Here is a 26,478-nt window from a genome sequence, read left to right on the forward strand (position 1 = left end):
CCACATATTGTACAATTCCATTATATAAAATGTCCAGAGATGGCAAATCCAGACAGACAGAAAGCAAAGCAGTGCTTACCAGGGGCTGGGGGAAGAGGGTAATAGGGGATGACTGCTAATGAGTATGGGTTTTTTGGGGAGGGAGTGAGAGGGGGTCTAAAATTACATAGTGGTGATGGCTGCACACCTCAGTATTAAAACTACTGAACTGGGAGGGGAGTTAAGATGGCGGAGGAGTAGGGGACCCCTTTTTCAGCCGGTCCCCTGAGTCGGGCTGGATAGGTACCAGACCAGCCTATATAACCACGGAATCAGCCTGAGACGCAGGATGATGCATCTGGATCTCTACAAATGAACATCTCCAGCGCTGAGTATTGAGGTACCAAGAGGGGAGCTGTAAACCGTGCACGGATATCGGAAGATAAACGGAAGGGGGAGGGAGCCGCCGCGTTTGGGCGCCGGGAAGCGGCAGCCACCTGCACGGGGGAGCGGGCGGACTCACGGAGGGCACCCGCGAGAGAGCGGACTGAGACCGGTGAGCCGTGAACGCGCGCGCCACCAGGCATCTCCCGGAACACCGGAATCCCGGTGTGCTCACGGGATCCAGACTGAGACCGGGAACTCCCGGAGTGCGCGCGGGGCGGCTGGCGGCTGGCGGGCCACCTGCACGGGGGAGCGGGCGGACTCGCGGTCGGCACCCGCGAAACAGCAGGCTGAGACCCTGAACCGGGTGCGCGCGCCACCAGGCTTCTCACGAAACTCCGGAATCGAGGTGTGCTCACCGGGCATAGACTGAGACCGGGAGACCCCGGGAGCGCGCGGGGCGGCCGGTGGCTGGCGGCATTAGAAACACAAAGGACAGAGACGTGCTGGCCCTGGAAGTGAGGGCAGGGACGCCGGGTGTGGGGCTCACATCCCGGGACGCTGCAGGGTTGAGCAGCACCAACAGTAACAGAGTTAAAGTGGCCAGAACATCAGTGGAGAACGGGCCGCAATCCCTCTGTTCTGCAACAATGCAGCCTCTGCTGCTCTGACTCTCAGAAGAGGCATAGCCGGCCGCCAGGGAAAGCCGCCAGAGAACAAAAGCCTGGAAATACCGGCTCAGAGAGTGCCCATCCCCATCCTCCCTCGCAGGGGACACAGAGACTCTAACCAAACAGGGTTGCCTGAGTATCGGCGCGGCAGGCCCCTCCCCCAGAACACAGAAGGCAGGCTGAAAAATCAAGAAGCCCACAACCCGGGCGCCTGGGTGGCGCAGTCATTGAGCGCCTGTCTTCCGCTTAGGGCGTGATCCCGGCGTTCCAGAAAGGAGTCCCTCATCGGGCTCCTCCGCTGGGAGCCTGCTTCTTCCTCTCTCACTCCCCTGCTTCTGTTTCGTTCTTGCTGACTGTCTGTCTCCCTCTCTCAGATAAGTAAATAAATAAAATCTTTAAAGAAGAAGCCCACATCTCTAAGATCCCTATAAAACAAGGGGCACGGCCTGGGACCCAGTCAATAATTTTGGGCTCTGGAAACCCCGCAACCTCTCTTCATCAGAATGACAAGAAGGAGAAGCCCCCCCCAGCAAAGAAAAGACAGTGAGTCAGTGGCCTCTGCCACAGAAGTAACGGATATGGATGTAACCAAATTATCAGAAATGGAATTCAGAGTAACAATGGTCAAGATAATGAGTAGACTTGAAAAAAGTATTCAGGAAAATATTACTGAGAATATACAATCCCTAAGGGCGGAAATGAGAGCGAATTTGACAGAAATTAAAAATTCTATGAGCCAAATGCAGGCAAAACTAGAGGCTCTGACGGCCAGGGTCACGGAAGCGGAGGAAAGGGTTAGTGAATTGGAGAATGGGTTAATAGAGGAAAAAATAAAAATAGAAGATGGTCTTAAAAAAATCCACGCCCACGAATGTTGGCTACGGGAGATTACTGACTCAACGAAACGATCCAATGTTAGAATCATCGGCATCCCCGAGGGGGTGGAGAAAAACAGAGGTCTAGAAGAGATATTTGAACAAATTGTAGCTGAAAACTTCCCTAATCTAGCAAGGGAAACAAACATTCGTGTCCAAGAGGCAGAGAGGACCCCTCCCAAGCTCAACCATGACAGACCTACACCACGTCACGTCATAGTACAATTCGCAAATATGAGATCCAAGGAAACAGTATTGAAAGCGGCCAGGGCAAAGAAATTTCTCACGTACCAAGGCAAAGGCATCAGAATTACATCAGACCTGTCTACACAGACCTGGAATGAGAGAAAGGGTTGGGGGAGCATTTTTAAAGCTCTTTCAGAGAAAAACATGCAGCCAAGGATCCTTTATCCAGCAAGGCTGTCATTCAGAATTGATGGAGAAATAAAGACATTTCAGAATCGACAGTCACTAGCCAATTTCGTAACCACGAAACCAGCCCTACAGGAGATATTACGGGGGGTTCTATAAAAGTAAAAAGGCCCCAAGAGTGATACAAAACAGAAAGTCACAGCCAATACAAACAAAGACTTTACTGACAACATGGCAGAATTAAAAGCATATCTCTCAGTACTCAGCCTGAACATTAATGGTTTAAATTCTGGTTTCAAACGCCACAGGGTTGCAGATTGGATAAAAAGAAATGACCCATCCATTTGCTGTCTACAAGAGACTCATTTCGAACCCAAAGATGCATTCAGACTGAGAGTAAGGGGATGGAGTACCATCTTTCACGCAAATGGACCTCAAAAGAAAGCTGGGGTAGCAATTCTCATATCAGATAAATTGGATTTTAAACTACAGACTATAGTTAGAGATGCAGAAGGGCACTATATTATTCTTAAAGGAAGTATTCAACAAGTGGATATGACAATTATAAATATATATGCCCCCAACAGGGGAGCAGCAAGATACACAAGCCAACTCTTAACCAGAATAAAGAGACATATAGATAAAAATACATTAATAGTAGGGGACCTCAACACTCCACTCTCAGAAATAGACAGAACACCCTGGCAAAAACTAAGCAAAGAATCAAAGGCTTTGAATGCCATACTCGACGAGTTGGACCTCTTAGATATATATAGAACACTACACCCCAGAACCAAAGAATACTCATTCTATTCTAATGCCCATGGAACATTTTCAAGAATAGACCATGTTCTGGGACACAAAACAGGTCTCAGCCGATACCAAAAGATTGAAATTATCCCCTGCATATTCTCAGACCACAACGCTCTGAAATTGGAACTCAACCACAAGGAAAAATTTGGAAGAAACTCAAACACTTGGAGACTAAGAACCATCCTGCTCAGGAATGACTCGATAAACCAGGAAATCAAAAATCAAATTAAACAATTTATGGAGACCAATGAGAATGAAAATACAACAGTCCAAAACCTATGGGATACTGCAAAGGCAGTCCTAAGGGGGAAATACATAGCCATCCAAGCCTCACTCAAAAGAATAGAAAAATCTAAAATGCAGTTTTTATATTCTCACCTCAAGAAGCTGGAACAGCAACAGAGGGACAGGCCTAATCCACGCACAAGTAAGCAGTTGACCAAAATTAAAGCTGAAATCAATCAAGCAGAAACCAGAAGTACAGTAGAGCAGATCAACAGGACTAGAAGCTGGTTCTTGGAGAGAATCAATAAAATTGACAGACCACTGGCAAGACTTATCCAAAAGAAAAGAGAAAGGACCCAGATTATTAAAATTATGAATGAAAAAGGAGAGGTCACGACGAACACCATTGAAATTGGAAGGATTATTAGAAATTTTTATCAACAGCTATATGCCAATAAACTAAACAATCTGGAAGAGATGGAATCTTTCCTGGAAACCTATAAACTACCAAGATTGAAAAAGGAAGAAATTGATTTCTTAAACAGGCCAATTAATTATGAAGAAATTGAGTCAGTGATAAACAACCTTCCAAATAACAAAACTCCAGGCCCGGACGGTTTTCCTGGGGAATTCTACCAAACATTCAAAGAAGAAATAATACCTATTCTCCTAAAGCTATTTCAAAAAATAGAAACAGAAGGAAAGCTACCAAACTCATTCTATGAGGCCAATATTACCTTGATCCCCAAACCAGGCAAAGACCCCCTCAAAAAGGAGAATTACAGACCGATTTCCCTAATGAATATGGATGCCAAAATCCTCAACAAGATACTTGCTAATAGAATCCAACAGTTCATTAAAAGGATTATCCACCACGATCAAGTGGGATTCATACCTGGGATGCAAGCGTGGTTCAATATTCGCAAATCAATCAGCGTGATACATCATATCAACAAGAAAAGACTCAAGAACCATATGATCCTCTCAATCGATGCTGAAAAAGCATTTGACAAAATACAGCATCCTTTCCTGATTAAAACCCTTCAGAGTGTAGGAATAGAAGGTACATTTCTCAATCTCATAAAAGCCATCTATGAAAAGCCTACTGCAAATATTATTCTCAATGGGGAAAAGCTGGAAGCCTTTCCCCTAAGATCAGGAACACGACAAGGATGCCCACTCTCGCCACTATTATTCAACATAGTACTAGAAGTCCTTGCAACAGCAATCAGACAACAAAAAGGGATCAAAGGTATTCAAATCGGCAAAGAAGAAGTCAAAATGTCTCTCTTCGCAGACGACATGATACTCTATATGGAAAACCCAAAAGAAGCCACTCCCAAACTATTAGAAGTTATAGAGCAATTCAGTAACGTGGCGGGATACAAAATCAATGCTCAGAAATCAGTTGCATTTCTGTACACGAATAACGAGAATGAAGAAAGAGAAATCAGGGAATCCATCCCATTTACAATAGCACCAAAAACCATACGTTACCTTGGAATTAACTTAACCAGAGACGTAAAGGACCTTTATTCTAGAAACTATAAATCACTCTTAAAAGACATTGAGGAAGACATAAAAAGATGGAAAGATATTCCATGCTCATGGATCGGAAGAATTAACATAGTTAAAATGTCCATGGTACCCAGAGCAATCTACACTTTCAATGCTATCCCGATCAAAATACCGAGAACGTTTTTCAAAGAACTGGAACAAATAGTCCTTAAATTTGTATGGAAACAGAAAAGACCCCGAATCTCCAAGGAACTGTTGAAAAGGAAAAACAAAGCTGGGGGCATCACAATGCCGGATTTCGAGCTGTACTACAAAGCTGTGATCACAAAGACAGCATGGTACTGGCACAAAAACAGACACATAGACCAATGGAACAGAATAGAGAGCCCAGAAATGGACCCTCAGCTCTTTGGGCAACTAATATTTGATAAAGAAGGAAAAAACATCCGGTGGGAAAAAGACAGTCTCTTCAATTAATGGTGCTGGGAAAATTGGACAGCTACATGCAAAAGAATGAAACTTGACCACTATCTCACACCATACACAAAAATAAACTCCAAATGGATGAAAGACCTCGATGTGAGACAGGAATCCATCAAAATTCTAGAGGAGAACATAGGCAGCAACCTCTACGACATCAGCCAAAGCAACCTTTTTCATGACACATCCCCAAAGGCAAGAGAAACAAAAGATAAAATGAATTTATGGGACTTCATCAAGATTAAAAGCTTCTGCACATCCAAGGAAACAGTCAGAAAAACTAAGAGGCAGCCCACGGAATGGGAGAATATATTTGCAAATGACACTACAGATAAAGGACTGGTATCCAAGATCTACAAAGAACTTCTCAAACTCAATACACGAGAAACAAATAAACAAATCAAAAAATGGGCAGAAGATATGAACAGACACTTTTCCAATGAAGACATACAAATGGCTAACAGACACATGAAAAAATGTTCAAAATCATTAGCCATCAAGGAAATTCAAATCAAAACCACACTGAGATACCACCTTACGCCAGTTAGAATGGCAAAAATAGACAAGGCAAGAAACAACAATTGTTGCAGAGGATGTGGAGAAAGGGGATCCCTCCTACATTGTTGGTGGGAATGCAAGTTGGTACAGCCACTCTGGAAAACCGTGTGGAGGTCCCTTAAAAAGTTAAAAATTGAGCTACCCTATGATCCAGCCATTGCACTACTGGGTGTTTACCCCAAAGATACAGACGTAGTGAAGAGAAGGGCCATATGCACCCCAATGTTCATAGCAGCAATGTCCACAATAGCTAAATCGTGGAAGGAGCCGAGATGCCCTGCAACAGATGACTGGATTAAGAAGTTGTGGTCCATATATACAATGGAATATTACTCAGCAATCAGAAAGAATGAGTTCTCAACATTTGCTACAACATGGACGGCACTGGAGGAGATAATGCTTAGTGAAATAAGTCAAGCAGAGAAAGACAACTATCATATGATTTCTCTCATCTATGGAACATAAGAACTAGAATGATCAGTAGGGGAAGAAAGGGATAAAGAAAGGGGGGGTAATCAGAAGGGGGAATGAAACATGAGAGACTATGGACTATGAGAAACAAACTGAGGGCTACAGAGGGGAGGGGGGTGGGGGAATGGGATAGACCGGTGATGGGTAGTAAGGAGGGCACATATTGCATGGTGCACTGGGTGTTATACACAACTAATGAATCATCGAGCCTTACATCGAAAACCGGGGATGTACTATATGGTGACTAACATAATATAATAAAAAATCATTATTAATAAAAAAAAAAAAAAAAACCTACTGAACTGTACACTTTAAAAGGGTGAAGCATGGTATGTGACATATCTCAAGTTATCATGACTATTATTTTTTAAAAAGTTCTAAAAAATATATGTTGGCGTTCAGAGACTAAAATAAGGTTTTTAGTGCATTTCATCATAGTGTTTGAGCTCTGGCACTGTTCAGAATGAGGAGAAACTAAAATTCCATCTTCCTTATACCTCCTAATCAGTTGGCAGTAAAAGATCACTTTCCTGAGAGGTTAAATCCCTCCCTTGTCCTCACTTTTTTAAACTGGCAGTTACTAACCACACACTGAATTTTCTTACTTTGGTGCTTCCTGTTGTGTAGGAAACTCTGTTCCAAATTGATTGTTACCGCTACGCTATCTACGCTCTATTCCCATTAGATCCTGTCTTCAGCAGGAACCATCCCAACAGAGCAGAAACCAACCAAATTAACAGTCTGTGTACATGGCTGTCCATTCTTCTTCTTTGCTTTACAGGTTCCCAGGTCAAGAGCTTCACCCATGATTAAGATCTTCTGAGGATGATCAATAGACAAACATACCTGCAGAGAAGACACAGGGCAGGAGTTAAAAGCCAGCAAAGGTATGGCCTTTCATCAGCAAGAATGAGTACGAGGCTGGTTGGTGGGAGTTAGCAAGGCGTTAGTAGTCTACAGGAATTAGAAGCCAGGACCCTGCAAAACAGCTTTAGGAATGGGAGGTATAGAAGACATGTTCAATTCTCTACCCAGTATCCATTCTCTCCTGCGTCTCTGCTGTAGAATCTGGATTTCATTTGGGCTGGCCAATGCTCAGCCTCAGGTGATAGATCCTGTTCATTTTCCCAGCATCCCTTAAAGCTAGTAATGGTCATGGGGCTGTGTTCTGGCCAACGAGACTAACACAAGGGTTCCCAACCAAAGCAGACAGGGTGGGGCAGGCTCACTCCTGCACTGAATGGTAATGTGAGGGCAAGAGCTTCAAAGCCATCCAGTGACCAAGAGGAGAAGGCTGAGAGGCTCACAGACGCTGGCCCTGACATCACTACATTGCCTTGTTGGGATTATTTATTATAGAAGATAAACAAACCCCAATGTTAACCATTAAAACAAACTGTAGTGTGGAGCACCTGGGTGGTGGTGTCGGTTAAGCATCTGACTCTTGGTTTTGGCTCAGGTTGTGATCTCAGTGTCGTGATTGACACCCGCCCCGCATCCAGCTCCAGTTAAGATTCTCTCTCCCTCTCCCTTTGCCCCTCCCGCTCGTGCCCTCTCTCTCTCTCTCTCTCTAAAATAAATAAATAAATCTTAAAAAAACAAAACAAAACAAAAACCTGTAGGGAAGTTTTTCTGTTACTTGTAGCCAAACACATTTGAACCAACAGATGAAGATTTGTTGCCATTCTCTGGTGAAAGGAAGAAAAGAAATAACTTTGCCTCTCACAGATCTCAGTCTGCAACAGCAGGGAAAACTCTATTGCTGCTTGAGAAGATGAAATCACTCTGATTCTAAGTTGCAGCTATGGCTATACAACTAACAGGGCAAAGTCCTGCCAACTATAAAATCCTGCCTGCTCGATGCCGCCAATGGAGATCTATGAAAGAGATGTAAGGAGACCTGAGCAGTGGGGCGCCTGGGTGGCACAGCGGTTAAGCATCTGCCTTCGGCTCAGGGCGTGATCCTGGCGTTCTGGCATCGAGCCCCACATCAGGCTCCTCTGCTATGAGCCTGCTTCTTCCTCTCCCATTTCCCCTGCTTGTGTTCCCTCTCTCGCTGGCTGACTCTGTCTCTGTCAAATAAATAAATAAATAAATAATCTTTAAAAAAAAAAAAAAAAAAAAAAAAAAGGAGACCTGAGCAGAACAGTTCAAAAAACTCCAGGAAACTTGGAACTAATGTGAAAATATTTAATGAAAAAAGCTGTTATGAAACATTAAGAGTAGATGGAAATTCAGAATATTGGTGGTGAGGAACAAACAAAAAATCAGATTAATGGAGATATATAAAAGCATGATTCAGTATCTGGAGGTAGACCAGTTTTTGATAGAACTTGGCTAAGCTGTAAAGACAAGAAGGGAAGGAGGGAAGGAAGGAAGGAAGATGGACGGAAGGAAGGAAGGACAGAAGGATGGAAGGAAGAAAGAAAGAGCAAAGGAACAAAGGCAAGAAAGAAAGAAAGAAAGAAAGAAAGAAAGAAAGAAAGAAAGAAAGAAAGAAAGAAAGAAAGAAAGAGAAAGAAAGAGAAAAAAGAAAAGAAAGAAAGAGAAAAAAGAAAAGAAAGAAGGAAAAAAAGAAGGAAAGAGGAACAGACAGACAGAAGGAAGGAAGGAAAGACAGACAGAAAGAAACCATGGAAACAATTCTTACCTCATCTGAACCATCCTTGGGCTTCATGGGGTTAGCGTTGAGCAGCCCTATGACAGTACCCTGTTCAGTCTTCCAGAGTTCTTTGTGAACTTCTCCAAACAAGAACAATGACACATACCGTGTCAGGTCACGGAGATCATTCAGTCGCCAGATACTAAATGTTTTCCCCTGAAACAAATATTTTTATTTTTAATAAATTTTGCACAATGGGTTATACTGTCTCCATTTATGGTTCAAGTGCTCTACTGTGGAAACATATAAACTACCCTGACTATATAATCTTGAGAATGTCTATTCATTATAAATTAGTCCTCTCTCTAGGCTTTAGTATTTATTACCTATCTCATTTTAGAAATGAAGGTGAAGTCAGGCAAGCCAGTAGGACACATGTTAGTGAAGTCTTTAATTCTCAGGTCTAAATAGTCAATGGGATAGCACGGCCTTCTAACTGTGCACGCACACAAACACACACAATATTAAAAGGACTAGTGGAAGTTTTGGCACTAGCATTTAATAACTTACTGATGTAAATTTAGTGAATCTATTATTTATCCCTGATTATTATATTATTAATATTAATAAAAAGGTATCAGCTCTGTGCTATTCAATCTTTGCCTAGAAGAAAAACAAAAGCATCATTTAAAGACAACTATCTATGTTTAATTGTAAAATTTCAGAAGTATTATATATCTGAAGAAATGCAACTCAAAATGCCGACCATTTATAAAAAACTTCCACTTTCACAGTTTTTTTTTTAAACAAAATAAATTGAATATTGAATTAAGCTATTTCACACAGGGATCCCAGAACAGGGGTGGTTATAGGTTATGGTGAGGTATTGACTGGATTCAAGTGTTACATAACTATGCTTCCATGGATTTGTACAATGCCTTTCTTGGAAGGGTCCAGATAAGATTTCACACCTATTATTTCAATGTCATTATAGCCACTTGTGACACAATTAAGAACTTAATCAAATGAACCAGATGTGTTCACATTCACCTTGACAGTCAGAGGGCTAGATCAGGATCCACAGAACAATCTTGGGTTGACCAAGATCTCAATTAGAGAACGAAATCAAGACTGAGCATGATTAAGCATAGTATTTGAGAGCTGGGAGAGAATTCTGATATAACCAAAAGCCAATTCCTTCCTTTTACAAAGAAGGAAGTAGAAGTCCTTAAATATGAAAGGTCAACCTAAGTTCACATAGCTAGGGAAATTGAGGCTCAGGACCCAGGTTTTCTGACTTGCCAGGCCACAAAGTCATCTTTCTGTTACCTCCCGTTACCAAGTGCGATTTTAAAACCTTTAGATCTTTTGTAATATCCACTGCGCTGGCACAGGTCGGCAATTTCAGAACTTCTGAGATTGACCTCTTCCTTCTAGGCATGCTCTCATGAGCATCTGGGAACTTGGCCTCTCCCCCACAAACGGGATGACAGTGTCACAGGGGTCACCACATGCACCCCCAAAACAATGACAAGTGAAATGCAGCAGGAATGATACAGTGAAAAGTCCAAGGACTCTGTATACCAGATCTTTCATAAGTAGGACATTCTTTATGTATTTAACCTCCAGATAGCAATCCAATGATGGTGAGGCAATCTGTGAACTTACTAGCAGCTTTTTCAAAATAAAATACTGATGGGCTTAAGGTAGAGAAATCAAGAACACAAGCACCCACAGTCAGCTTGTGATAGAGCAGCTAAGAAATCAGTAAGATGGCTTACACTATTACAACTCTGTGGAGTGATTTTCTTCAATATAACTCCAAAAGTCACCCAGTCTACTTCTTCTAGCTTCTCACTTGCCATCTTTTCCTTGAGCTGAGACAGTCTGATCAGTTTTCGGCCAACCATTTTCTTGTTCATTTCTGTGGAGGACACTCGAGGCCGCCTGAGGTCAAGAAACCAGCAATGATTTGATTATAATTCTAATAAGAGATTACCTGGCACTGTAGCAGGTTGGTTAGAAAAGATGTTATGGGCAGAAATCTTCTCTGAAGTACCTGTTCTAAGGGGGATTTTGTTATGTAGTATGGATAAGGCAAAGATTTTTATGGCAGATAAAAAAATAAGATAATTTTTAAAGCTAGTTTATGCTTCCTTGGATAGAGAACTGGAGCTTATACAGAAAATAAGAAAGATCGCACACTCTTTAAGGTCTTAAAAATTATAATGTATGTTACACTTGTCTTTTAAAAGTAATCTCTTCTGACTTTAATACAAAACATGAATTAATATTAAAAATATTTATGGGGCGCCTGGGTGGCTCAGTCATTAAGCATCTGCCTTCAGCTCAGGTCATGATCTCAGCATCCTGGGATCGAGTCTCACGTTGGGCTCCCTGCTCAGCAGGGAGTCAGCTTCTCCCTCTCCAGCTCCCCCCTGCTTGTGTTCCCTCTCTATCTCTGTCAAATAAATAAATAAAATCTTAAAAATTAAAAAAAAAAAGATATTTAAATTTCACCAATTCTGCCAGAATTTCACAGGGTCTCCAATTTCTAATTGGGCTTTTTTTTAACCCAACATTTTTATTTAACAATAAATAGAGGCTTCGAATCCAGCTTCAGTTAATATATTCTTACTCCTAATGACTGGCCAAACACTTGTGGATTTGTAAAGGTTGTTTTTGTCTAGGAGAATATTAATACCTATTCCATACTTGATCATATTATATGTTCAACGACAAAAGAAAAACAGAAAAAACATGACATTTAACTATTTCAAAGGTCTTTAGGAAGAGAAAGTCATAAAGCTAACTCTGAAGAAATGAAAAATATTCAGGAGAAAAACACTGATGCAGGTGGAGAAATCCTTTTCGTGACCTGATTCCTGAGTGAATAGGTTACTCTCATGTTACTGCCCTTTGGAGTATTTTCAGGGCCAGAATAATTACAAAGAGACTCAAACAATTGTGCAGTCCCCTAAGTCTGTAGGCCGCTCAGCAGCTCTGGCTGAGGAGTTTTGACTTTCGTGTACCTCCACTCAATCCACGTGTGCAGTGCACTCCCATTAGCACCATCTTTCTCTGTGGGGAATTTCAACTGCGAACTCACTGGGGCAGGCAGGACCATCTTGGTAGGGGGATGTTTACCTTGGAAAAAAAAAACAAAAACCCAGGGTGCCCTCAGTGGGAACCACAGCTTTTACTGCATCTCATCCCACAGATTGTCTCAGATGTAATTGAGTACTTTCTTCTGATTTTGGAGTCCAGAGTCTTTACAATAGACTCTGACACCTACTCGTTCTCCCCCTACTCAATAATATAGAATTTAAGACCCTAGCAGTTTTAGTTTAGATTGACAAGGGTTAGCTGTCCTAGAGGGATTGCACTTAGCTACTCAGAGGGACTGCACGAAAAGCAATCTGGTCTCAGAGTAAGGATCACTGCTCTGCCCGCGGCTTCGACAGATTAACAGAGATACAATGGAGTAGCAGTATGCAGCAAAGAAGATTTAAAAGGCTTTTAACTGAACTGATCCTGGGATTTATTCCTATTTTAACCGAGTATCTTAATTTCCCCACAGTTATAACTGAAGTAAAGGGCATAAATTTGCCTTAAAAGTTATGAGAAGGAAAAAGAGCACAGATACTTTTCTTAACATTAGTATTACAAGAAGGTACTACTATTCTGGCTAAACTGTATATACCTTTATGGATTTAAAAATAGTCTCTATCACTGTTTCTCATTAAATAACTCTTATTTATTTGTCCACTTCCTTTTTACAGATACATTATCTTTTATTCCTCATGTAAACAAGAAAAAGGCTTCTGTAAACACTTCACATGCAAACTGTACTGAATGCTATGGCTCGTCTTACTGCCAAGTTTTGCCAAATTCAAGAGCTGGTGGTGTTAAGTAGATCTGCTGTACAGACACATTATTTCTACAAGGCTCAATCCTTGGGAAGGATGACAAGTGGGCCATGAAAACAGAGTGAGAGGTCTTTATACTTACTGACCTGAGCCTCAGGCCCGAGAAGGCTTCCACGGAGACCATTGTCTGAGCTGGTTCTCCAGAACTCCTGGGGGTCCCTGCGCTCTGATCTCTGGTCAACCCACTAGGTTTGTTTCCAGGAGTAGTTCGGAGTGGTTGGGGAAGTGTACTTGTCATCCTTGAAAACGAGCTTTTGGACTCTAGAAAATTATCATAAAAGTTAAGTGAAAGGAAAAATCACACTGATCCTTACAAAATTTGTTTTTATAGAATTGGTTCTTTTTAAATCAACATATGCAATAACCAAATCTTGAGAACAAAGGAAGCCCACAAGACCATTTCTGTACTACCCTCCAAACCTCTGCAGTGTAACCCAAAAGAACTTCCTGTGACAACAGAAAGGTTATACACCAATGTTGTCCGATACGGGGGCCACCAGCCACTTAAAATGGATTAGTGTTTCCAAAGAAATGAATGTCTAATTTTATTTAATCTAATTTAAACTTAAAAAGCCAAATGTAGCAGGGGGCAGCTGTATTACAGTGCTGCTCTCAAACACAGTTCCTTTGTGCAATGACATTTACTGAGTATTTCCCATACACAGAGCTCTGTGGTAGACTCCACGAGGAAGTAAGGGCCCTCCTTCAGGAACCAATGATTAGTGATTTGTGTGCAGATCAACTTCTACCTAAAGAAAACCCAAAGTTAGCTCCCTTTTGTTTGTTTGTGTCTGGTTTCATCTCATTCCATTCCGTTCCATTTCATTTTATTTGTGGTGGTGGTGGTGGGTAACTAGGGGGACCAGGGTATTCTGACTTGCTTGCATTAAACATCCCCAGTGTGGCTAGTTTTCTTACTTTAGAAGTATTTGAATTGCATGGTGCACTGGGTGTTATACACAACTAATGAATCATCGAGCCTTACATCGGAAACCGGGGATGTACTGTATGGTGACTAACATAATATAATAAAAAATCATTAAAAAAAAAAAAAGTATTTGATAATGCTCCTAAAGGTCGGAAAACTTGGATATTATCCTTAACAAATATCACTTTCTCTGAAATAACATTGTGGTGTTTACCTTCAAAGAGACATTGGGTCACAGCTCCCAAGCTGGGAGTCAGGACAACTCCAGAACTTTAGAATCTCTAGAAAGCCTGCCCATGCCTCACCCCCTCAAAACTAAACTTTGGACACTACCTAATGAAATACCTTGGTAATGCCAAAGGTCCTAAAGGGAAGGATGCCATTCATAAGTGGATACATGAAATATATAATTATGTCAAATGTGAACATGGAGACGCCGTTATTTTCTGCTCTCGTGTCATGTGCCACTGCTATTCAAAAGGGCCTTTTTGAACATGAGTGGTCAATAATATGCTGCTTACTCTGAGTAACCATTTTGTCTTAGATCTTCCAAAGCATTATTACCATGCACAAACCGGGGCAATGCAACAAAATCAATACATAGGGCTCATACATATTTTTCATTTTAACTGAGCGCTGAACTAGAACTATATTTGAATATACATCTCTACTCCAGGCAAAGAAGTCTTTTCTAAAGAATGGACCCTCTGCTTTAATACAACCTGGCTTCAAATAAAACTTGGTCATTTTAAAAGGAATCTGTGCCTCGAACTCAGAGGCCCAAAGATTCATTCTCTGGATTAGCATTTAGAACTCAATCCAGTGGTTATACTTACTACAATTCAAGTCAACTATAAGGCTATAGAGTTTTAAAAAATTCAACTCATTGTTTTAGTAAATACAGTTTCTCTTTACCTAAGGATTTTCTAAGCACTCTTGAGATGTAGAGCAAGATTACAAAATACAGCATATGGCTCTCATTCCCAACAAACTTACTTTTCTCAATGGGCAGATAAGACAGACCCCTGGCCCTCCCCAACCAACAGATATGACAGTGCCCCCAGCAGACAGATATGATAGTGCCAAATTGAATTTTAAATAGAGTAAGAGTAGTGAAAAACCAGGAAGGCCTCGAGTACTACACCTGCTGGTGAAACCTTTGGTGTCCGAGCCACCCGCTTGTTTTTTGGTAGAGCAGGGACATCAAGCTCTGCAGAAAAGCAAGTCGACTCCTGAATTCTCTGAACTTTCTTCTCTTTAAGAGGGGGGCGTGGCGACATCTCTATTAAAAGAAAAAGAAATTGACAAAGAAAATTTAGAAAGGGGCTCAAAAGCTATTTTACCAGCAGCTAGATGCAGAAATAATGCTATAATTTCTTAATAATGGAATTGCATACTATTCCTAGAATTACAGTTTGATTACCAGATTTAGGCAGAAGGGGTGGACTTGCAGGCTGCTTAATTGTTGCTATTTTTAGCTGTTCTTGTAAGGATTTCATCTGTTCTTGCAACTTCCTTAATTCATCTAGGAAAGAAAAATATATTGATTTAAGATCCACAGCAGAAAAAAATATTATACAATATTATAAAAATGTTGGAATTATTTTTGGTGTCCACTCCCCACCTTGAAACCCTGAGACCCACAATATAATCACATGCTGAGAACTACCATTAACTTTTGCACTTCAGAGAGGTCCCTCAGAGAAATAAAATTTGCATTTTCAATAATCAAGCCTTTAATACCTAAATTAGTTATGAATTGGTACTACTGACAAACATCAGATACATATCCCCAGTTAATAATCATTCCCTGACACCTAAAAACTTGTTATCTCATAAACTGAATACCATAATTAATACAATAAATGCTGGCTTCCCTATTAGAAGAAACAGCCAACCACTGAATTTGATTAGAATTTCAAAATATGTGAGACAATATCACAAATAAGGGCACTCCTCAAAGCTTCTGTTCAGAAATGGTCTCTTGGGGCGCCTGGGTGGCTCAGTCATTGGGCATCTGCCTTCGGCTCGGGTCACGATCCCATGATCCCGGGATCGGGCCCCGCATCGGGCTCCCTGCTCAGCGGGAAGCCTGCTTCTCCCTCTCCCACTCCCCCTGCTTGCGTTCCCTCTCTCGCGGTGTCTCTCTCTGTCAAATATATAAAATCTTTAATAAAGAAAAGAAATGGTCTCCTGTCCAAATAGAATGAAGAGAAGCTTGCAATCCTACCCCTGGCTCCACAAGCATATAAATCTCTAAGTAAGATTTTTCTGTAACAGGCACAAAAGATGCAGGAGCCATTCTGGGAAGGACCAATTACAGCTGGCTGACACTGGGACAGGGGGCCGCTGCATGCTGAAATGCTGGCCCTAAGTGTCTTATCTACTAATTCCCACTTTTTTTTTTTTTTGGTTGGCCAAGTCATTTATCTCCACCCTGACTTAGCAGCTATTTTGGTGAAAACTGTCAGCGCTCTCCAGTCTATTTTGAAGAAATTAGAAAAGCATGTAGTTAGGGCACCTTGCAACTCTTGATTAGTTTTCCCCTGATTGGGAGCAGGAGCAGGGAGGACTCTATTTTTAGGTGATTGCTGTGTGGGAACTTCTTCTTCATCTGTTAAGTCTTCCATATCTCCAAAGAGAGTGGCCAAATTTTCCTTTCGTTCTTCAGTCTCTCCCAGCTCTCCATCAGGAGTCTCCTCTGAGTAAGATTCACCGTCACCATCCGCATCAAAGAGCTCGTCATATGCATCAGGTTCGCCATCCTCCTGGCTCAAGGGGTGACTCTCTTCTGGACTACAGTCCAAGGCAGACTCATTCTCCTCCAGCAGTGCAGTCAGCAGAGACAAATCATCTTCCTCCCCTGGGGAGAAAGGACAGAAAGTAAACCTACCTGAGAAAAGCCAACAATGACAAGCACACTGAATTAAAACAGTCACCATTAATAAGGCAACTGAAATGACTCTTTTCATTTTGCCTGGTAAAATTGTTGTTCTTGTGTCCATCTTCCTCTTCCCAGGTGCTTAGAGGGCACTGGGCTAAGGAGGAAGGGGCTGGTATCTGCTCAGTGAACCCAGGGGGCCATGCACGGGGCTGCATCTTTCTACCTGTGCTACTTCAGCTGATGAGCAACTGCCTGCATGCCAACTCCCAAGAAACCCAACCCATAGAGGGAATAACCCAAAAACACACTAAACATACATGAAGGCTCTTTTTAATTGTTTGAGGGAAAAAAATTACAAGTGTAGAAAACGTACAAAGAATTACATAAAATGTACTTATATTTCATCACCCAGAATTAGCCATTTGTCATGCTTGGTTCTTGTCTTTACGTTAGATTAACTTAAAAAAAAAAAAAGTCTATTAAGTTTATTGTGCCAAATCTTAGCCCAATTCCTTGCACTGCCTCCATGCCCCATTGCAATAAATATCATAATGTTGGTATATCACTCTATTCTATTTCTCATACTTTTTCATTCAACAACGCATGTACAATTGATCTAAACCAAAACATATAGTTCTAGTTTACTTTCAGTTGCTAGATGGCATTCCATAGTAAGACTATCACATTTTGTTAACCCGTATTTTTAATCCAATAAAGGACATATGGGCTATTTCCAGTTCTTTCCCACCACAAACTATGCAGCAACCATGAATGTGTCTTGCAATATGTGTGAGTTTCCTGGGAATACCTATCAGAAGTGGAAGACTGTTGGGTATGCACATTTTCCAACTTCCCCCGATACTGTCAAACTGCTCCCAAAGTGGTTAAACCCTCAATAGCACTGTATTCAAGTACCATTTCTTCCTACCACCTTACCAATACCTGATACGTCACTTGAAATTTTTTTTTTTAAAAGATTTTATTTATTTATTTGACAGAGAGAGAGACAGGCAGTGAGAGAGGGAACACAAGCAGGGGAAGTGGGAGAGGAAGAAGCAGGCTCCCAGCAGAGCAGGGAGCCCAATGTGGGGCTCAATCCCAGGACCCTGGGATCACGCCCTGAGATGAAGGCAGACGCTCAATGACTGAGCCACCCAGGCGTCCCTGGTTCTACTTTTTTGAAAAGGGCAGGGTATAAAATCAGAAAGGACTATAAGAGTTTAATCCAGAGCTAGACTAAAACCATTTCAACAGATTTCAATATTAATTGTGACCTCTGAAGTCAAACTGCCTGGTTCAAACCCCTGCTCTGGCAGTCTCACCTGTGACAAATTACTAAACATCTGTCTTCCAGTCTAAAAAATACAGCTGCTTGGAGGACTAAGATAGTTAGTATAAGTAGGGACCTTAGAACAGTGCTTGGCACACTATAAGTACATGCCAACCATCATTACTGTGAAAGACAATCACAGCTGCCAGGAGATAAAATCCCACCTGATTACAACAAGTAACACTCACTGATTGAAGTGAGATCTTCTCTTCTCAAGTTGCATAACACAATAATTGAGGGTGAGGTATACCTATTTTCAATATTTTGCAAGTAGAATAAATAACAAGTCTGGGGACAAAAGGGTGGTTTTCCATAAAACCAAAAGAACTTACCATCCATGCTGTCAAGGGAACAGTTGTGATCAAGAACTTGGAAGGAGAATCAGGTGCTTAGAAGATGGCAGTAATGTCGAATCTTGGCTACCCTATGAAATCAACATCAGAAAAGTCACCCTTGATTGTTCCCTCTCTCACATCGCATTCGTAACAAATCTAGCATCTCATAAATATGGGCTTGAAGCTCAGAATTCATCCAGAATCTGACCATTTCTCATTCCCACCACCAACACCATCGCCCTTTATCTTGACTTCAAACTATGATCATAGAAACTCAGTTGAGGTATAGATTACATAGACGGGACAGACTGAACAAGTACCATTGTGGATGGTCTAAATATCAGGGCTATTATCCTATTTTATTCACTGTGACACGTGACAGCTACCTTATAGCAGTCTAGTGTGTGGTTCTACTTAGTTGCAGCCTTAGTCACATCAGGATTTCAGTTCAATGCTACTCAGCAAAATTCAGAGTTGGCAGAGCTAAGTAGGGTAAGTTCATATTATTTTGTGCACTTTCCTTTTTTTCATTTGATTTTTTAAAAAAGATTTTATTTATTTACTTGAGAGAGAGAGTACTTGTATGCACAAGCAGGGAGGGGCAGAGGGAGAAGGAAAAGCAGACTCCCTCTCAGAGCAGGGAGCCCAATGCGGGGTTCCATCCCAGGACCCTGAGATCAATGACCTGAGCCAAAAGCAGATGCTTAACCGACTGAGTGACCCAGGCGCCCTCATTTAATTGATTTTTTTTTAAAGATTTTATTTATTTATTTGACAGAGATAGAGACAGCCAGCGAGAGAGGGAACACAAGCAGGGGGAGTGGAAGAGGAAGAAGCAGGCTCATAGCAGAGGAGCCTGATGTGGGGCTTGATCCCATAATGCCGGGATCACGTCCTGAGCCGAAGGCAGACGCTTAACCGCTGTGCCACCCAGGCGCCCCTCATTTGATTTTAATAACTGCAAGAAAAAAGTATAAATTTTTCTACATTATTATTTAATTAATATGAGCTTTACAGCTGAACTTGGTATGTCCAATGTCAAGTATTAATTATGATGCTTTCTTTTTATTTATTCAACAAATATTTCCATGGAACTACCTTGTGCACCACACTGTGTTGTCTCCTGGGAAATCTGCTGGATTGTAAGCTTCCTGAGGGTTATCAAACTGTTGTATCCGTCTCTATAACCAACTGCCCCTCTCCCCCAAAGCTGTGTGCTCTACCTCACCCTCACTTCCAGGACCACCCAACAACTGCTATTGGGTCTCAAAAATTTTGCTTAATCTTTTGCCTTAACAACTCCATGAGATTCTGGTATTGGTCTTTTTGTCTCTCTCTTCTCCATACAGCTGCCAGAGTAACCTTTTCTTTCCTTAATAATCTTCTAGGGATGTAAATCAGATTGTGGCATTCCCTTAATAAAAGTCTTTAGGGGCGCCTGAGTGGCTCAGTCATTAAGCGTCTGCCTTTGGCTCGGGTGGTGATCCCAGGGTCCCAGGATGGAGCCCTACCTCAGGCTCCCTGCTCAGCGGGGAGCCTGCTTCTCCCTCTCCCACTGCCCCTGCTTGTGTTCCCTCTCTTGCTATCTCTCTCTGTCAAGTGAATGGGTACAATCTTTAAAAAAAAAAAAAAAAAGTCTTTAATGGGAGCGCCTGGGTGGCTCAGTTCCTTAAGCATCTGCCTTGGCTCCAGTCATGATCTCGTCATCCTGGGATGCAGCCCCATGTGGGGCTCCCCGCTCAGTGGGGAGTCTGCTTTTCCCTCTCCCACTCGCTCTCTCTCAAATAAATAAATGAATAAGACGTTTAAAAAAAAAACCTCTGAAGTGATTTTTCATTGCTTGAACCAAATGTAAAAGTCTGTGAGGAAACGGATGCTCTCTCCCTCGACTACTTCGGCTCAGACTAGCCTGCCTTCAACTTCCGGAACGCACCGAGCGCTCTCGGGCCTCGGGCATTTAGAGCGCGCTCCCCCAGCTCGTTCGCACCCCTCAGGCTCCCCGTGGGCAGCGAGTTTTCTGAGCCTTCCGGACCACCCTATCTGAGCGGCCCGTTGGCGCCCTCTCACACCTCATCTTTTTCGCGACTCTGCTGCACTTTCCACTGTGGTGTACTTGTTTGTTGTCACTCTCTTTAGATTCTAAGTTTCGTGCGGGCACAAGTAATTCATAAATAATTGAGGTTTGGAGGCCTGCATAGGGCACACATTCAATGACTGTTAGCAAATCGTGAATTAAAAAAAATGAACGAACAAATAAAAGTCTACACGGCACGCGCTTGGCAGGCATCTTAAAAGGTTCCTTTAGGGAAAAACCCCAAACCTGGCCCCTGAAGTAGAGAGGACGGCCCGAAGGCTGAAAGCTCCCCGGCGCAGTTGTGCGGCGCCCCTACGTTTCGGTCGCTCCTCACCAGGCGCCCACCCGGCCGCTCAGGCACCGCGCTCGCCCAATTCCAGTCTCGCCCGCCGGACCTCCCCGGGCTCCGCGCCTCTCGCCCTCGGAGCTCTCCAAACTCTCCCGCAGACCCGCGCGGCGGCCCCTCTCCCGCGCACCCAGAGCCCGGCTTCTTACCCTGCTCGAGCCGGTTCCCGTCCTACAGCCAGACCCGCCAAAATTCCAACTTGACTCCACCCTGCCTCTGACGCCAGACGCACGCCGACGTAAGGCTGCGCTGACTAGCTACGACAGCGTTCTTGGCGCGGACTACCTGGAAGAAAGGGCGAAATGTCGACCTTGCGTAGAGCAATCTGATTGGCCCACGTGACGGGGCGCCCTCTTTGTTGGGGGCAAGTGAATTTCCGGTTGGTGAAGCCTTGGGCTCCTTTAGACAAAATGAAGTGCTCTGGCGCCCCCCAGCGCCGGGAAGTTTAAGTCGTCCTGTAGGGTATTTTTAGAGAAGGTCGGAACTGAATTCCTGACGCTCTCTGGCACTGTGTCATCCAATCCTTCTGAGCCTCATTATCTTTCTACGAGGTAGAGGGTAACGCCTGAGGCCAAGAAGCCTGCACAAACACACTTAAACAGGGAGCACGTTCCAGATGTTTCTCCTGCACTCACAAATGTCCTGTGGTTGGACTGGCCTAGAGAGGTCTGAAAAAGCTGGTTGGCTATTTCACAACCTTTTGTGTTCAACTGAGATGACTGGACTCAAAAACAAAAATCCGGTTCACTTTTAATTCTGTCTGACCTTGGCGAACTAACTTATCCCTTTGGGATTCTGCTTCACCATCTGTAAAATGAGACTTGAAGTCTAGATGACATTCTTGGATGCAGTAGAAACCACTCTTTACAGAGGAATTTGTGGTCCACAGACTTGGAGAATTGTAACTGGCACTAGACTAACTTCTCAGGGGCCCATATTTTTCACAGGATATTTTTTAGTAAAACTCAGACTTTTTTAGGTATTTACATTCCCAAACTCATGTTTGTACCTAATTCTGAGAACTGCTGTGTCTAAGTGCAGGATTATATTTAGCTTCTACATAATTTAAAAGAATTCAAAGCAGAAGAGTTTTGGGTAGAGCAAACGACCATCTTTCAATTAACTCTTTTTAATTAAAATTTTAGTCAGTTAACATACAGTGCAATATTGGTTTCTGGAGTAAAGTTCAGTGATTCGGCACTTACATACAGCACCCAGTGCTCATCATAACAAGTGCCCTCCTTAATGCCCATCACCCATCTAGGCCATTCCCTGACAACCTCCTTCCATCAAACCTCCATTTGTTCTCTATCATTAGGAGTCTCTTATGGTTTGTTTCCCTCTCTCCTTTTTTTTCTTTTCCCCTTCCCATATGTTTATGTTTTCTTTCTTAAATTCCACGTATCTGTGAGATCATTGGTATTTGTCTTTCTCTGACTTTCAAATAACCATTTTATTTTATTTTATTTATTTTTATTCATTTTTTTATTGTGCTATGTTAGTCACCGTACAGTACATCATTAGTTTTTGATGTAGTGTTCAATGATTATTTGCGTATAACACCCAGTGCTCATTGCAACACGTGCCCTCCTTAATACCCATCACCGGGCTACAGCATCTTCCCACCCCTCTCCCCTCTGAAACCTCAGATTGTTTCCCAGAGTCCATAGTCTCTCATGGTTCATCTCCCCCTCTGATGCCTTCCCCCACAGTGTTTTCCCTTCCTTCCCCTAATGTCCTCATATGAGTGAAACCATATGATAATTGTCTTTCTCTGCTTGACTTATTTCACTTAGCATAATCCCCTCCAGTTCCATCCATGTCGATGCAAGTGGTGAGTATTCATCCTTTCTGATGGCCAAGTAATATTCCATTGTATGTATGAACACATCTTCTTTATCCATTCATTTGTTGAAGGGCATCTGGGCTCCTTCCACAGTGTGGCTATTGTGGACATTACTGCTATGAACATTGGGGTGCGTATGGCCCTTCTTTTCACTACATCTGTATCTTTGGGGTAAATACCCTGTAGTGCAATTGCTGGGTCATAAGGTAGCTCTAATTTTATTTTATTTTATTTTATTTTATTTTATTTTATTTTATTTTATTTTATTTTATTTTATTTTTTTATTTTATTTGACAGAGAGAGAGACCACACAAGCAGGGGGAGCGGCAGGCAGAGGGAGAGGGAGAAGCAGGCTTCCCGCTGAGCAGGGAGCCTGATGTGAGGCTAGATTCCAGGACCCTGGGATCATGACCTGAGCCAAAGACAGGCAGGCGCTTAACAACTGAGCCACCCAGGCGCCCCAGGGTAGCTCTATTTTTAACTTTTTGAGGAACCTCCATACTGTTTTCCAAAGTGGCTGCACCAGTTTACATTTCCACCAACAGTGTAAGAGGTTTCCCCTTTCTCCACATCCTCGCCAACATTTGTTGTTTCCTGCCTTGTTAATTTTCACCATTCTACCTGGTATAAGGTGGTATCTCAATGTGCTTTTGATTTGAATTTCCCTGATGGCTAATGATGTTGAACATTTTTTCATGTGTCTAAGTCCTTTTTTATCTTCCTCTCACAGGCACTATTCAGGTCCTGCATGCACCCACTAATTATTTCATGTAAGATTGTATCTCTATCATTGTGTTTGTCTTCATTTTCAGAAAAACTAAAATCAGCTTTAGGATGATGAAAACAAACAGTCCGGACACCATCTATGTTGATTTTTTTTTCCTAATGGAGTATTAATGCTCCTTATTATCTGAACTTATTATATTGACCCAGGAATGGGAATAATGCCACTTTTGAGAACTCCTAGTGTTGAAAAATTCACAGTAATGGAGGAACTGTTGTAATCAAATTGAAGAAAATTAAATGCATCACTACATCTAATTATAAACGTTCATCATAGACTTATTGGCCATTATTGCAGACATTCCTGGACCAATTCTGATTTGTTTTCCAAAGTTCTTTTCTTCAACTTGACTTTTCAGGTCCACTTTGCACCCAAATCCATGGAAGAAGTAGAAAACAGTACTGATCTAAGCTCTCAAACTTTCCTCCAGTGAGGGATTGAGAAATTATTGTGGAAATGAGTACAGTGGTGATTTTGAGAAAAAATTAGGAGAGTAGATTCAGGACCTACCGATGGAAGGGAGGGAAGTGGGAAACACAGAAAGGAATTTAGGGTGTTTCTTGAGACAATGCACTGAAGTAGAGAACACAGGAAACAACAGGTTTAAGGGAGAAGACAGACAGGGTTTTGCTAACAGCTTTCAGAATGAGGTTTGAAAGACACAGACCTCGAGAAGCTTCATCTCCAGATCTGGGATTCAGAGGAGAGGTCTGCACTGCCCTGGTTCTGATCTTTTTGCCACGGAGCGACCACTGACCCCTTTGAGAACAGAATGAAAATGGTTTTTCTCCCTCAAGAAAAATGTACCCTCATACATTCAAGATTTTGTATCCCTTCTCAGGGGATTCACATATTTTCCCAAAGACACTCTCCAAACTAAGAACCTCTGATATTGAAGGCCAGAACCTGACACACGTGAGCCAGCAACAGAAGCCGAACAGGAGCAGCCCAAGTGGCTGGGAAGGTGGTGCTGCGCTTAGCAGCCTAGGCCTGGGCCTGACCTTCACGTGGCCTTACGCTGATCCTCTTCTAGCTGTGCCCCTCCCTGAAGGGTGAGGTGTCCCCAAGCCGAGGGATGCACTCATCCAAATCCTGGGCAATCGCTAGTAGCCAAAGCTCTCATCCTGGGACCCTGGGATTTTTTTTTTCTTTCTTTTTTTTTAAGATTTATTTATTTATTTATTTATTTATTTATTTATTTATTTATTTGACAGAGAGAGAGACAGCCAGCGAGAGAGGGAACACAAGCAGGGGGAGTGGGAGAGGAAGAAGCAGGCTCCCAGCAGAGGAGCCTGATGTGGGGCTCGATCCCAGAACACCGGGATCACGCCCTGAGCCGGAGGCAGATGCTTAACGCCTGAGCCACCCAGGCGCCCCCCCTGGGATTTTTTCTTACCCAATGGCTCTGAGTCTGCTTTGAGGCCTGGCATGGCCTCTCCCCCTGGTTGTCCTTTGAGGGCAGACCCCTCTGTCGAAGGGGTGGCTATTTGGTGGTGGGCGGGTTGTGGGTAGAATGGGAGTTAAAGGGAGCTTGAATAGAGGCAGGGGTGTCCCCACACTTGGAGAAAGGCTGCCAAGTGCTACACAGAACTGAGTCCAGGTGGGAGGAGAAGGAGGTTTTGCAGGGCTGGGGCCACATTTCTGTGTGAAACTCCAAGGAGACTCTGAGCTTTATCTCTAAACTTTAGGACTTTACACATAGGATTTCTGTTTGTATTGTGGCCCCAGAGTTTTCCGGTGTAAGGGGTGGGCCTGCAGGAAAGAGACAGCCCAGGATGCCTAAGAAGGAGAGTGTTAAGAAGGAAATGGCAAATGTCAGTGTGGTACGGCAGGGCTTCTCCAAGTCTGGTCGCTGGAGCAGCAGGTGCAGAGCCCCTGGGAGCTTGTGAGGAGCCAAACGCTCACGCCCCACGCCAGGCCTGCTGAATCAGAAACAGGGTGGGACCCAGCATTCCGTGTTCAGCTTGAGATCACTGCATCTTTCTACAGCAGTGGTTCTAAAACTTAAGAGGGCACCGGAGTCACGGGAGGCCCTCTAAAACAGATCACAAAACAAGAAAGGGAAAAGTTAGTGGGCTCCAGCCTCTTTCCCCCAAATGCCACTGGGCCCTACGGCTCAGTACCTCCCTCAACACCCCTACTGGAGGTGCTCATTCTCTACGTCCACGTCCACCCCCTCCCCCATCCTACATATCATATCTCACATCTCCTGAGCCCACCCCCTCCTCTACATCCTCGCTCTTGTGGCCCTCTTTGACCTCTGGCACCTCTCTCCTTTTTACTTCTAATTGATCTCTAAGCTGATGATGACAAGATCTCGGCCTGGACATTCCCTGAACAAAATTTGTCAACGGCTCCCCAGTTCCTATAATCCCAAACTTCTTGCCACTCAAGAACTTGACTTACAGACTTGAGTCCTGCCTGCTTTTCCACGAACCTCAGCTCTTCTCTTTCCCCATGGAATCAGCCTTTCTTCCAGCCACACTGAGCTGGAATTTTCCTCTTCCTAAATATTCCAGACTCTGGCATGCCTCAGAGCCTTTGCACATGCAGACCCCTCTGCTTGGAGATCCTTAACCACTGGATCGTCACCTCCCACTCATCCACCCAACCTCAGTGGAGCCATCACCTCTTGGTGAAGCCCCTCTGACCCTTCGGACTAAGCAGAGTACCAAGTACGGTGCTTCGGGAGCTCGAGACTAGGAGGACACACAGAACCTTCACACGGCAATCTGATCGTGGATGTCTTCTTCTCACCGTGGCGTCCACATCTGGAGACAAGGGAACTTTTTCTTGTTTATCTTTCTATCTCTTCTCTGTCTTCCCTCCTGCTGCTGGTGGCTGGCACACAATAAATGTTTCAGAAAGAAAAAAACCTGAAGAGAGTATTTGCTCCTTCACAAGTCCTTTAGCATCTGGGGGCTCAGTTTTTTCCTCTGGAAAGTGCTGATATCAGCAGGATGTGGGGTGGAGGCTATTTTAGGAGGGCTCAAATGAGAATTTCTAGGACATTTTCACACACCAGTTATCAGCCATAATCACTTCTTGCCTCAGGTGCACAAGGGGTTGGACAA

The 26,478-nt window shown here is 43.0% G+C and overlaps 1 protein-coding gene across 4 annotated transcripts in view; it reads right to left on the reverse strand.

Annotated features, from left to right (window-relative positions):
- MCM10 (minichromosome maintenance 10 replication initiation factor) overlaps positions 1 to 21,062 on the reverse strand; it is a 46,147-nt gene extending 25,085 nt beyond the window's left edge. For 3 of the 4 annotated variants that reach the window (XM_045793944.2, XM_045793946.2, XM_087857710.1), the window contains exons 1-9: positions 20,924 to 21,062; positions 18,352 to 18,443; positions 16,327 to 16,668; positions 15,229 to 15,330; positions 14,950 to 15,087; positions 12,964 to 13,138; positions 10,730 to 10,895; positions 8,997 to 9,164; positions 7,076 to 7,192 (exon numbers count right to left, since the gene is read on the reverse strand). In XM_045793944.2, the coding sequence (XP_045649900.2) occupies positions 7,076 to 7,192; positions 8,997 to 9,164; positions 10,730 to 10,895; positions 12,964 to 13,138; positions 14,950 to 15,087; positions 15,229 to 15,330; positions 16,327 to 16,668; positions 18,352 to 18,358 (1,215 nt within the window). In that variant the 5' untranslated portion in view covers positions 18,359 to 18,443; positions 20,924 to 21,062. The remainder of the gene's footprint in view (positions 1 to 7,075; positions 7,193 to 8,996; positions 9,165 to 10,729; positions 10,896 to 12,963; positions 13,139 to 14,949; positions 15,088 to 15,228; positions 15,331 to 16,326; positions 16,669 to 18,351; positions 18,444 to 20,923) is intronic. The other variant, XM_045793945.2, reaches the window with a different exon arrangement.
- Positions 21,063 to 26,478: the final 5,416 nt, after the last annotated feature.

The sequence above is a fragment of the Ursus americanus genome, chromosome 31 (assembly GCF_024610735.1).
Source record: "Ursus americanus isolate L20-20 chromosome 31, mUrsAme1.1.p, whole genome shotgun sequence".
Taxonomy (NCBI): Eukaryota; Metazoa; Chordata; class Mammalia; order Carnivora; family Ursidae; genus Ursus; species Ursus americanus.